The following is a 13637-nucleotide window of genomic DNA, read 5'->3' as shown; positions in this document are numbered from 1 at the left end:
GGCCTTCAGCTTCCCTGACACAAACACTCTTCCTGTGTCCCAACCACACTGGGAAACCATCACCTGCCAGAAGGCAATGGGATTATCGGGGCAAAGCAAAATCACAGAGAGTACAGAGCATCTATTAATTAGGCTCCAGGGTATATTCAATCCATTTTGCTTCAGCAAATGGTGCAAGAAATTTCCCTAAGAGGCAGCAGGAAGTGACATCAGCCCTCCTGATATCTGTCACTGTCCTGTGGTGAGAGGCACTGAGGAAGGAATGGGCTTAAGGACCACTTGGAAAAATCTCAGGACACCCACTTGGATTTGAGATTTTATTTTTTGCTGTGCTAGCAGCAGAGAATTGTAAAGTGTCAAAGAGCTACTTTTAGAGTGATGAGGGAGGGCAGAGAAAACGGTGAAGGCAGAGGGCCCTCCGCGGGTCAGTGTTCGGTGCTGAGGGCACGAGAGGAGTCATGGCTTGAGGCTTTCTCCCCCACTTCGAGGATCTTTCCCGTCTCACTACTTGTCCTCAAGGAAGGTGCACACCTGGAGAAGATCTGGAAAGAGAAAGGACGGGGAGAAGTTCAGATCCTGCTTTTAAACCACCAGCACACACCCAGCCATGCCAACAATGTCACAACAATGTTAAAAGAGCTTTAACCACAAATCCCACACTGATGGGTCCAGGGGGGTTCTCTGTGCCATTTCTCAAAGTCCATATTTTCTAAAGGGGAGGAAAAGTCTTTTATTCACTTTGCTGCCAAAGCAGCAGATTTTAAGTCTGTTCTCAGTTCCCCCAAGGAACTTTGAGAAAAGAGTATTGGCATCTTCTTCCTTTAAAGGCATTGAATGGACAGTTCCAGGATAAACTGCTCATGCCTGCAATTCAGGACTTCCTCTGGGGCTGTTCCAGTTACCTGATGGGTTGCAGGTGTTGAGGCTGGCAAGTGAAGCATAGTATTTATCTCCAAGGAATTCCTTGTACGATATTCCATCGCGGAGCTTGATCAGGCACTTTGTCCGGTCTTTAAACAGAAGATCCTTGGATTCATATGCAAACATATTGAAATCCTTATTCCTGGATCCTTTTGCTCCAAACAGCCTCTGAAATAAAGGCATGAAGAGGAGAGAAGTAGAAAGCTGGCCTGCTTCTTGTTCCTGGTTCTTCACCACCAAGCCAGGCTCCAGAAATTTAGGACAGAACCTTCTGTCCGTATGCTTAGAGGAGGGATCACTCACTAACAGGCACATTTTTCCCCCATTTTAACACGTCCCTGATGCTGCCAGCAGGTTCTGTAACTTAACCATGAGCAGAAGCAAAAGGCCCCAAGCACCTCTCACCAGACCCTGATGGTGGAGCTGACATTAATGTTTGCAGGGAGAAACAGAGATGCTTTAGCCTGGCTCTGGTCAGTCCAGTAGCTGTAGGACTGTGTGTGTGCAGGGAGGCTGCTGTTCGGGCTGAGCCTGACCCAGCTGTGGCACAGATCAGGCACCACAAAGGAGTTTCTGAAACACCCCAGCAAGAGCAGAGGCTGGAAAGGAAGTGATAAACTCATGTCACACAAGTATAGTGTGACAGCAGCAACAACTGCAATCCCACTGCTACCTAAAGGTGTGTTTGCAAAGGTGACAGAGGAGAAAGAACACTTGGCAAGGGATGGAGAAAGGAGGATGGAGGAAGGGGAAGGCCAAGGGACAAGGCTGTCACCCCACAGTGAAGTAAAAGCTTCCCCTTATGCTGACTTGGGGAAAATCAGAGCAACCCCACACATTTTCTTCTGCTCTCAGCACTACAAACCTCCTGGTTCTCCAGCATCTCACGGACTTGTTGTGCTTTCTCAGGACGTGTCATCACAGCATGGGTAGGGACTTTGGCCAGGTTGCATCTCCTGTAATCCATTACATTTGCCCGCTGCCCGTCAGTGCACAACAACTCAAATTGGTCCATTTTCAGGTCTTTGGCCCAGCTTTCTGTGTTTCTGCCTTTAAAGAGAATGGGTTTGGAGATTCAGAGATCTTGTGTAGCAGAACATCAGCCTCAATACCACCTACACAATCATGAGATGGGGAAGGCAGCCCTGACCACGTACCATCAGTGTTCTCCTCAACGATGGAATGCTTGATAAAGGCCACATCCCCCTGCTCGACCAGACACCTGGAAAGTAGAAAAAGAGGACAGTGATGTAAGTGTTTGAATCCTGTCCTTTTCTCACAGATTTGATTTAGACTTGAGTCATATTCTGCACAATTAATCTCCAAGGACCTCCAGGTCTAGCAGCCCTGCCACAAACATTTAAATTATATCTGAAACACTTTAGTGTCTTTACACTTATTTATGTTAAGAGGAGCCCTTCTGCCACTGTGGGAGGGCTTGTGCCCCTCTGGGTTTGCCTGGAGGCACCACGACATGAGTTTTACAGAACGTGGATATTTTCCCCAATTATCATTTTTCAGAAATTCACCCATTTTCAGAAAGCAAGGAAAAAGCATGTGGTATATGTACAGTATTACAGAGATACATACTATCTGTGGTGAAATGGAGAAAAAGGATAAGTCAGCAAATCAGTGTTGGCATGAGTCTGTCCTTCACCTGTGCCCTACCCCCTGAGAGCAGCCCCAGGACACTGAGGCACTGGGTGTCCCCAGCACGTACCGTAAAGCTCCGGTGTATCCGTAGTACTGCTCGTGGCTGCTGGCAACGCACTTCTCCGGAGGGACCCCCCCTGAGCCCTTGCACAGCTTGCAGAGGCGGGAGGTGGGAGGAGACCCAGGAGCACAGCCCTGGCTGAAGTATTCATCTGGAGGCAGGAATAGGAGAAATTCACTTTGCCTGCCCTGAGAAGTTAGGGTTTATTTTAATAACATGTTCTCGCCCTGAGTTTGCGTTAGTGCTCACTGGGGAGCTGGAAACGGGCTGGGAGGAGGAGCATGACTTAGGGGGCAGCAGATCATATGCATCCAGCTTTGATCATGGAACGTGGCTCCTGTTATTATTGATAATTATTGTTATTGTGGCCCAGAGAAGCTGTGGCTTCCCCTGGATCCCTGGAAGTGTCCAAGGCCAGGTTGGAGGGGGCCTGGAGCAACCTGGGATAGTGGAAAGTGTCCTGCCATGGCAGGGGCTGGAATGGGATGGGCTTTAAGGTCCCTTTCTACTCAAACCATTCCATGATTCTGTGATGAAACAGGGCCTAAGGCTCAAGTGCAGTTGGCACTATCTTGGTATAAAAAGAAGAATGTTTTCCCTGCAAACCATTTCCAGCTCACACAGAGAGCCCGAGCCTCCACAGCCTTTATGGGTCAGCAGAGGTGCATTTGGCAGCCATGTCAGAGCTCTTGGGGGAGAAACGAGAGTGGGAAGAGAAGGCAGGAGGATAGAGAAGCCAAAAATATAACTTACTAACACTAGTGTCTTCATGTGGTTAGGCATTTCTTTTTAATAATTATATGCTTACTTTGTCTTGGCTGATTACACTGATAACATTGATAACATTTCCAAATTATTTTTGTCGGGCCATAATTCAGTGAATTCTCAGGCAGTCAGATCAGATCCTTTAAGTTTCTTAAAGATCAGCCTCTGTCCCCTGTTCTCAGCCCTTCCCCTCTCTTTGAGTTCCATCCTTTATCCCCAGTCCACACCCTGCACAAGCACCAGGCCCATGTGGGGCAGCCCATATTAGCTTTTTGGGAATACCTCTTGGGCTGCTGCAAAAGGAAGGGGAGAGATGTGAAAAGAAAGCAAAGACCCACAAAGTAGCTGATGTACCGTATCTTTCTATGAAGTAGACACCAAAAGGCTAAATTTTTGCTCAGTGAAACCTTAAATAACAGAGTCTGCTCTGTTATTTATTCTTCCCTCCAGGAGGGAATCTCTGAGGCACAAGAAACTTTGAAAACCTGATGAAGGATGGCAAAACATTTTTTTGTTTTTTCCCAGCTCAAAGAAATGGATGCCAGACTGGACTCACCAAAGTTGCAGTTGCCTGTCCTGTTGTGAATCAGGCCCATGGGGATGTTCCAGCCAGCAGTTCTCCCCACGGCGGTGTGGCATGACTTCTTGCCCTGCAGGTTGTTCCAGTTGATATCCTTGTCAGACTTCTTCACAACAGCCACAGCAAAGTAGGTTGCTTTCAGAAGATAAAATAAAGAATTGAGGCCTGACCCAAGGATCCCACTGTCATCCCGTAGGAGAGAGCACTGGTTTCACTTGAGAAAGGGAACCTATGAACAGCACAGAATTATTTTGTGCTTATAAATAATGGGCCAGGCAGCAACAGTGGAAGAGTTTGTAGATGTGATGCATCTATTTCCACCACACTCCTGGGAAATTATTATCCCTGACATTTCCCTGCCCTCCAAAGCTCTGACATCTGGGTATATGAGAAAGGAAGACACACAAGGATTTTGTATCCACTCCTGATTTCTTATTCTCTCCTTAGTAAAGGAGAGAATTTCTTATTCTCTCCTTAGTAAAGGACAAAACCCTCCCCTCCTCTCCCCCTTTCCATTTCTAGAAAGAATAATTTCCTATTAATTATTATTTAAATTATAATGCTGCAGTCCAGACACTCTTTCTCTGTTCATAGCCCCCCTGACACTGTTATGGTGTGACCACATCAATCTCTGCCACTACCAAATGCTTCACCTCAATCTTATTGCAGGCCCTAACTTTCCCTCTGACTGCTAAACCTATCTCCCAAAATTCTAATATCTACACTGGACACTCTTTGGGTGGAGACTGGCCATTTATTCTCCACTCATGACTCATACCTACTTTTCTACTTATACCTCCCTAGATCCCTGTCCCCCTGTTGGCAGTAATTACCTGGTTCTTCTTCTGAATCACAGTGATTGTCTGTGTGAGGGGAAAAGAAAAAGAAGATGTTAAGTTAAAAACATCTCAAATCCAAAAGAATCGAGCTCACTAATTTCTGGAGAAACTCTGTTGTAGAAGTGACCATTTCAAGTAACACTTTGTGCATCAGCAGAACAAAGCACAGCCTCCAGCTGCTCCTCTGAGCTAAAACAAGCAGTTTTACCAAGACTGGTGCTAAAGGACCAGAACATCCTAATTAAAACAAAGAATAGCTCCTGACTATCCATGCCTGCTCCACCAGGCTGTTCTGCTTTCATGGAAAGACAAGGTGTGTAATGGTGAGCAGAATTGCCTCAGAGCACCGTGTGTTAGGTTGGGTATCAGGAAAAGGTTCCTCCCCGAAAAGGTGGTCAAGCACTGCCCAGGCTCCCCAGGACTGCCAGAGCTCCAGAAGCCTTTGGACAATGTTCCCAGGCACAGGCTGGGATTGTTGGGGTGTCTATGCAGGGCCAGGAATTGGAATGATGATCCTGGTGGGTCCTTTCCAAACCAGGATATTCTGTGATTTCTGCAGGATGCAGAACTGCAGCTGCTTTGTAAGATTCCAGTATAAAACTGGCACTTTGGCACCAGCCTATTCCCCACCACCTGGAGCCTGAGACAGAGCTGTACTTACCCTCATAGCTCTCTGCCATCACTGGCACCAAGCCACACATACCAGCAGTGTAGACAAAGCCTCCATCTAAGCTGATGGCATCTGCTTCACCTTTCTGCAAGGGAAAGGTGCAGAAATGAAACGCTGCTTATCCCCAGGCCAGCACTTTCCAGAGCTCAGATGGTAAAAGAAGCACCTAAGAAATTCACAGTGAGAAGAAAAGGGGGGAAAAAACTGTACCATGATCTTTGTGATGCATTCCTTGGTGTCCTCTGCCACAACACACTCCACATCCCCATTGCTCATCACACTCCAGACATCACACTTCTTCTTCTCATCCCTGCCAATTGCACACCACTGGACCTTGCTGCCTCTGCGGCTGGGGGTCAGGCGATCTGCAAAGGCAGCACAGGGAAAACAGGGATGAACCGTGTGGAGCCACATCCTGGGTACGAGGGACTTGGTCACAAACCACCTGTACACACCAACCTGCTGCTGCTCAGGGCAAGGAGTTCTGATTAATTAAGCCCTGGGCTGGCAAGAATAGAAAAGATGATTCTTGAGCTGAAGTAGACTCAAAAATCAACTTACAGCTCAGAAAGGTGAATTGCTGCATAACACAAGCCATTCAGGCAAATTTCTGTTAGCTAAAACAACACAACCACTGAACACTCCAGTGGTAACAGTACTTGCACTTGCTGCCTGTAATATGTCCCACATTTCTGCACTCCTCATAGCCCAGACAGCCATGAGATTAAGATCAGACTGAGCTCAAAAATTACAACCCAGTTATGTTTCTGTGAAACAGCACTTGAATTATCTGGTTTGATGCTATGTGAAGTCCATTTACCCCCTTCCATAAATGCCACTTAACAGAAGTGAAGTACTTTAAATTGTACTGAATTCATTCTAAGCGGGTTTTAGAGATCATTTGTGGGGTGTTTGACTCTCAGAAAGCTATCAGAAAATGCTTGATGAGTCAAGATGGAAATCAAGGACATTGTCTGAACCTGGTGTCCTGGGATGTTCCTTCTTTTAACATCCTAGGAATGGCTTTTCTAAGAAGCAGTTTTGACCGTTCCCAATCCCTACCACCAGCTGAACAACTGGTGTGGAGTTTGTGTAGATTTTCCATATTTATCAGTGTGATAAATATGGTGATCTGGGTTTGGATACAACAAATTCCTTTAAGTGAAGTTTGTGAAAGTTCTGTGATTTCACAGGAAATATTTTGCAGGTGATACAGTCTATGTCTGAAAAAATCATGTTCCTTTCTCCTGGCTGTATTTGCCAATGCTAACTCTTCCACTCAGCCCATGCTGACATGACATTGGTGTTTAATGTCCTCCCTACCTTTCTGGAGGCTCTGGACAGCACTGTAATACTCAAAGCCCAGGTAGAGCTGGGCATCCATCAGTGACGGGATTTGCTTCAGTTGTACTGCAGAGTCTTTGAAAAGTAAGTCTTTGAGGCCTGGGTCCTTCTTGCCAGGTGGCCCAAAGAGGTGGAAGGAGCTGGTTGTGCCCACGCCAAATCTTTCCTGCCACAAGGGAAAATTAACCAGTAAATAACCACACCAAAACTTTTGGAAAGCTGGAGAAAGCAATCAAAACTAGAGGACAGGGGATGTTAGAGGAAGGAAAGGAGAGCTTGGCGATACCTGTGCTTTGGAGAGGAAGTTCCAGATGTCATTGACCTTGCTGTCATCTCGAGCCACAACGGCGTGAGCAGGAACCCTGGCCCAGTGGCAGGCCTTGTAGTTGTCCACGGGCTGGCGGGTGCCATCCAGACACAGGAGCTCATAGTCATCCTTCTCAGCTGGGGCGTTTTCTGAAGGGAAGGAGGAACCATGAGTTGCATCACCATGAAAATAGACAGAAAGGCCAGTTTGGGAAGCTTTGTAATTAATTTATTTCTGCTGAAGCTCTGGGGGTAATTCTTTGCAGAAGACAGGTTGCAGGCACCCCCCTTGCAGAAGACAGGTTGCAGGCACCCCCCTTGCAATGGGGTCACCTTGGGCATATGAAGGCCTTTGGAAGAGAGATCACCTCAGCTTCTGCCGTAACCAACCCAACAGTACAAGGATTTATGCACAAAGTGATGCCAACAGGTTTACAAATCTCAGACAAATGGATTGAGCACATCAGGAGCTGCACATGGCCTTTGAAGGCCAGTAGGTGACTAATGTCAAGGCTGAAGACAAAGTCCAGGACTGAGATCACAAGGTTACAGGAGAATTCAAGTGTGAAGGGACTTTTGAAGATCTCTGGTCAAGGCAAGGACAGACCAGGATGTTCCAGATAAATCTTGAAACTTTTCAAGGATGGAGAGTGCACAGCTGTCCTGGAAAATCTGTCCCAGTAACTCCTCACTGTCCTCAAGGGGACAAAAATTCCCCTTATATCCTGTCCCCAGGCTGACCAAGCCCATCCCACAAAGCACCTCCTTGTAGGACAGTTATCCCTGCCCCATGACCACCTTGGTGACCCTCCACTGAGCTCGCTGCAGCTCCTGGGTGTGCCAGGCCATCCTTGGTCTCCACAGAGTTAGTGAACTCTTGTTGTGGGCTGAATTCCCTCCAAAATCCCTTCCAGAGGGATGGGTGACCTGCTCAACTGCTCACATTACAGCTGGCTCTGAGATATGGCACCAAGCAGGTTTTCCAATTACAAAGAAGAACCTCAGAGAAGATAAAGTGGATCCACCATAATCCCATTTCTCAATAACAAGGATGAGTCAGTTCAAAATGTGCAAAACTTTTTTCAAGAGATGAAAGAAGCGTTTGGGCCTAGAGAGGAATGAAAGCTGCACAGTATAGACAAATTGCACGATGGTGTGGCAGCAAGAGGTGGGACCAGAAAGAGGAGAAATGAGAGATCTTGCAGGTGTACCTTGAACAGTTGTGTGTTTCACAAAAGCCACCTCTCCTTTCCCATCTTTTAGACAGCTGCAAGTGGGAGCAACAGAAGAGAAGTTAGAAAAAAAGACATTGTGACTCCCTATCTCCCACTTCAACAAATTATTTTTGGCATAAACTGCAGCCACAGAGCAATGGTCTTCCCCAAAAAAGCTATGCTGTAAGGGAAGGAATTGTAACGGCAGAGAAGTAATTCAGTCTCCTCAGGACCCCTGATTCCAACACAGCACTCCTTGGTATAACAAGAACTTGCATGTGTCAGGGCTAGAATGTTTCCCCAAAGGAAAAATAACCCTCACTCACTGAAAAGCTCCAGAATATCCAGAATAAGGTCCTGTGCGGGACATTTTGGTCTTGGCATCCCCCTTGCACTGACGGTACAGTTTGGGTTCAGTGGTCGCACCAGGAACACAGCTGGCAGAGAAGAAATTGGCCACGGCTGTGGATGAGAAGGAAGCAATAGTTGGTCAAAAATTCACTTTTAGGAGGACTGGGAAGGGAGGGGATCCACAAGAAATGTCGGTGCTCTGCAAACTACCTCTGGAGACCCACAGAAGATTGAGCAACACCCCTTTCACCATGACACTAGCCCTGGCTTAACTGCCACCACCAATCTCACCACGCCCCACCTCACCTTGCTCAATGGAGCCCGAGTCTTTGCCGTCCCACTCAATGTCCCCGCGGTGGGTGAGTATCCCGATGGGAATGACCCAGCCAGCCGACCTGCCCAGCCCCGTGTGGCAGGAGGTCTTGCCCTGCAACTCATTTATAGAGAAGCCTGTTCCTTTCTTCACAACGGCCACGGCATAGTAGCTGGTAGTGGAGCCTGCAGTGCAGGAAAAAAGGAGTAAAGCAATGAGAAGAGAGGACTTAGGAACATTTCAAACCCTGCAATATGCCCAGTTTCAGGGAATAAAGTGCTGCGCTTCCAAACAATCAGCGAATTTGGTGGAACACTTGTGGTTTTCTCATTTTCTTGGGGGTGAGCTAATGCTGCCCATATTGAACTAATGCTGCACATTACAACTTACTGTAAGTGACCTGAAAATGCTATCACATTCAAGGTGCCATAGTTTTTGTAAGGAACTTCAATGAATCTTTTTGCAAGTCTCCACTGGCAAGTCTCTTCTCAAATGCCATTGCCCACGGATGCCTTGTGAGACTGAAACTCCACATTTAGTCTTTAGAATTTTACCCCATCTGTTACATGCTATATATGGATATAATGACTGAGTTGTGGGGGTGGTAGAGACCTCAGCCTTTAAGGTTCAAGATCTTTTTCTTAGCTACCACGTTAGGAATGACTGTGCTGCATTGCTTTGATCCTGAATTCTGCATATAAACTGACTGAACTCCAGGGAAGAGGTCAAAAGAGATTGGGACCTTTGGATGTGGCAGGGAAATAGCATCTCCCCCGGTAGATTTCCATTCCATTTCTATTTCCTGGGAGTTTGGCTTCCAGGAAAAAGATGGGAGAGATGAAGGATGGTACAATGAGTGAATAGGGGTGGAGCCATGGATCTCATTCTGATCAGAAGGGATTGCTGCAGAGAACTTTTTATGCTTCTTCTTTTTTTCCTGGGGATTGTCTGCATTTCTCACCTCAGTGAACAAAACTGGATGTCCCTCCCAACCACTAGTAATGCTGTTGCCTCTCCAATATTTTTTTTTTTTTTTCTGTCCTGATAACTGCACAGAAAATCACAGAACTTATCTGTGCTTCCCAACTCTGTGTTTTACCCACAGAGTTCAAGGCCACTGCAGGGAGAAGATCTCTGAGGCCAGCACAATTTTTATGCCATGTTTTTCAGGAGGACCACTAGTTCTGCTCATGGGATCAGGGACCTTCACTGTAGCAAATGACAAGAAATGGGGCACTGGATTCTGTGACCATGGGTGACGACTCTCATTTTGTTGATCTTCCCCACATGCCCCTTCCCTTCTGGGAGCTGGAAACCAGGGGAAATATCTTCGACCCCCAACCAAAATATGTGGGAACTCTTCATGGAAAGGATGGCCTTTGCACTCTCAGTTTGTTACCACCACTTGGCTCAAAAATAGTGCACAGAAATGTACCTTCACTGTGTTCATAGACCTCAGCAGCAATGGGCTTCAGCTTGTAGGGAGCAAGGCCTGCCTCAAAAATTTGACCTCCATCCAAGCTAATGGCATCTGCTTCATTATTCTAAACAACAAAGAGATTTCATCAATTAATAAAGAGCAGGAAAAGCGCTTCCTAGAGTCTCTCCTGAATCTTATAACAGGGGATCACAAGTAACAACCAGTGACTGAAAGGAAACTCCATCTCCAGGTGTAACAGGCTGCTGAAACATCCCAGCAGAGGAATTTGCTGCCCACTCACCGAAATGGCTTTTATGCAGTCGAGGTATGATGATTTTTGCAGGCAACTGAAAGCAAAGTTCTCCTGCTGCATCTGGTCCCTCAGACTATTGCATTTTTTCTCTTCTGCTGAGGATATTGCGCACCACCTAATGCTTGGCTTTTGGGGAGCAGCAAAACACAGAGCTGTAGAAAGAACCAGAAATAAATAGTCTCAGAGGGGGAGAAAGGCATTGATTGGAGAGAAACAGCATCTCTGTGAGCACAAGGTCACTGCTTCCCTGTGGTCACAGCCCTGGGTGACGGCCACATGCAGGATCTCCCAAGCTGTGCAGGATGGTCCTTTCTTTCTTGCCTGACATGTGCACCATCAGGAACATTTGGGACAATCATTCTTGTCCCTGGACTACTGTGATTCAAGCAGCCTGGACTCACAGCAACATCCACAGGATTAGAAGAACAAATCCACACACTTCAATAGAAATAAAGCTCAAGCCTTTGCAAAAAACAGAGAAAAGTTGGAGCACTGAAGCAGTGCCTGTGCCAATAACCCCAGAGGGGGAGCAGCTCTGACCTGGCCAGGTTGTGTGCAGTGCACTGCCACTTTCACCTCCTTGGCAGCTGAATGATCTGATATATTGAACTGTCTCTATGTCTCACCTGCTCCACTGAACCCCATGAGAGATGCCATAGCACCACCACAGTCCTTCCATGAATCCCCCAACCAGTAAAAGCAGCTGAATGGTTGCTCTGGGGGGGACCAGAACAAAGCAAAAGCCTCAGGTGGGTGCAGATTCATGTCTCCTCCAAAAACCTGAACCCAGAAATGCTGGAAAATTGCAAACAAGGATGTGGCCAGTCTGTGGTGACACTTCTCCTTCACTCTGCCCCTTCCAGGCAGGGCTGTGCTGACCAAGAGGCTGTCTGCACTCCTTCTCCCTCCAAACTATCGATGGCACATTTCATCCAAACACCTCCAGATTAAACTGTGTCATCTCCATGTTCTCTTTCATCTCAGAAATAGCCTCTCTTTACTTGATTTCTGAGCCTCCCAGTGGAGGTGCTGAATTTGGCCACAGGGAGAATCTTTAGCCTCAATTCCTATGGCCACCACCTTTTTTTCCATACGTTTTTCAAGTTCACCATACATTTTTCAAGTCCTGGCTGCACAAAACCATGGTCACCGTAACCTAATGCTGGCAAGCATCCTGCCTGGGACACAGGCTGGGTGGGGACCTCCTGAGGGAGTCAGCCCAGCTGCACTGGTGACACTGGGAAGGTAATGGCAGCCTGAGTGCCCCAGCCACTGTCACAGACTTTTTAGGTGACCTCTTGTCTCTTTCTGTGCAGGGGAGGAAGCGGAGGAACCATTAAATAAACATCTTTACATGCTAATATTCAGCAGAGGTGCTGAAGGACTTCCTGATGCCAGAGGCACAGGGAGCACTTCCTACCAGAGGACATTAATCACCACCACATTTTATGGGGGATAAGAAGAGACCTGCTGCCTACTCCAGAAGGAAAATCCCTCTTTCCTTGTCCAGGCATCAGTCCCCAGCCAGCACCTGGCTCCAGTCTCCTTGCCATGACTACGTGCCTGTTGCCTGCCAGAGCTGTGAGCAGAGAAAGAGGAAAGAACTGCTCCAAGCAGAGCCAGACCTGCAGCAGCACAAATTTGGCATTAAATAGGCAGGAGCCTGAGCAAAGTACAGCTGAAGCAGTAGGACAGCAGCACAGGAGCAGAGTGCGAAGCACACTGCATCTTTAATTATTTAAGCTCTATTTTATTGTCACTGCCCTGAGGTTTAACCAAACACAAGTACAAGCTTGGCAGGCAGGTTTTGCAATAATTTCTCCCCCCTGGCTGAGTCTGTGCTCCTCTCCCAGCACAGCAGCTGGCCAAAGGATGATTTTTCCCTTCACCCCGGGACAGCAAGAGGTCGGAGCCTGTCCCAAGCATTCTCCTCCGTGGTGGTGGGAGCAGAGCATCCCTCCTCCCTACAGGGTGGCCATCGGCAGTGTGGGGACCTGACCCTCCCTCCACCCCACGGGCTGGCCAAAGCTGCTGTCAGTAACACTCAAAACACCGTAACACTCAGAACACCGTCCTCCTTGGCAGATCCACGGCTGCCAAAGCAAGCACCGCTTCACCTTTGGCTTTTCCTTAGCAGCCGCTTGGCTCTGGCGTGTGCAGCAGCTCCCAAACAGCCTGGCCTGGGGGAAGCCTGGGGTCCACGGAGGTTTTGACTTCCTTCCCCCAAAGGCTGCTTTCAGGAGATACTTACCCACTATCCCGAGGGACAGCACAGTGAGAAGTGCGAGTTTCATGCTTGAGCAGGGTGTCGGGTGCCGAGGGAGGGGTGCCGCAGCCTTGGTCACAGACCGTCCCCTCCAAGTCTGTGATGGCTCTGGAACCGCTTTCTGCCCCTTTTATAGAGGAACAGCCTTGGCTGTGTTTGCAGAAGCAATGACCTAACACTGTTTGTCCTTCCTTGTTTCTCAATAGCTCTTAAATCGCCCCCCTCCTCGGATCAGCCCATTTTTAGGAAGCCTTTCACTTTGGCACTGAACCCTTCCGCAGGCAGGAGTCAGAACAGGGCACAGCGCTTTGCATTTTACAAGGGGCTTCAGATGGAAAATTCCCAAGTTGTGACATTAGAATTCTCCTGCGGGCTGAAACGCCGCAGGAGGGACGATTTCCTTTGTGCTGCCCAACCCCTGCCTTGCTCAGAATTAATCTCAGAAAGTCCCTGCTGGACCCAGAGCCGAGTTTTGTGTGTTTGCCAGTAGCTGCTGCTGAGGTGCCCATCGCCCCTTGGCTCGCAGCACCGAGTGCCTGCCCGCTCCCTTGCGCGCTCCTGGCAATGGCAGCGGGCTTGAAAGGCAGTAAATGATTCTTAGACATATCTGGCAAAACAAAT

At 47.9% G+C, this 13637-nt stretch overlaps 1 protein-coding gene across 1 annotated transcript; it reads right to left on the bottom strand.

Annotated features, from left to right (window-relative positions):
• Positions 1-303: 303 nt before the first annotated feature.
• TF (transferrin) lies at positions 304-13340 on the bottom strand. Its single transcript, XM_015638207.1, has 17 exons — positions 13002-13340; positions 10739-10902; positions 10453-10561; positions 9011-9202; positions 8680-8815; positions 8351-8406; positions 7120-7289; positions 6813-6999; positions 5700-5854; positions 5481-5574; positions 4814-4843; positions 3957-4115; positions 2642-2786; positions 2079-2143; positions 1787-1971; positions 903-1089; positions 304-542 (listed from the first exon to the last, which is right to left on the bottom strand). The coding sequence occupies exons 1-17, from the start codon at positions 13042-13044 to the stop codon at positions 505-507; spliced, it is 2115 nt and encodes a 704-aa protein (XP_015493693.1). The 5' UTR covers positions 13045-13340; the 3' UTR covers positions 304-504.
• Between the last annotated feature and the right edge of the window lie 297 nt (positions 13341-13637).

Source organism: Parus major, chromosome 9 (genome assembly GCF_001522545.3).
Source record: "Parus major isolate Abel chromosome 9, Parus_major1.1, whole genome shotgun sequence".
Classification (NCBI taxonomy): domain Eukaryota; kingdom Metazoa; phylum Chordata; class Aves; order Passeriformes; family Paridae; genus Parus; species Parus major.
The sequence above is the reverse complement of the archived record's forward strand: the minus strand, read 5'-3'. Positions and strand labels throughout refer to the sequence as shown.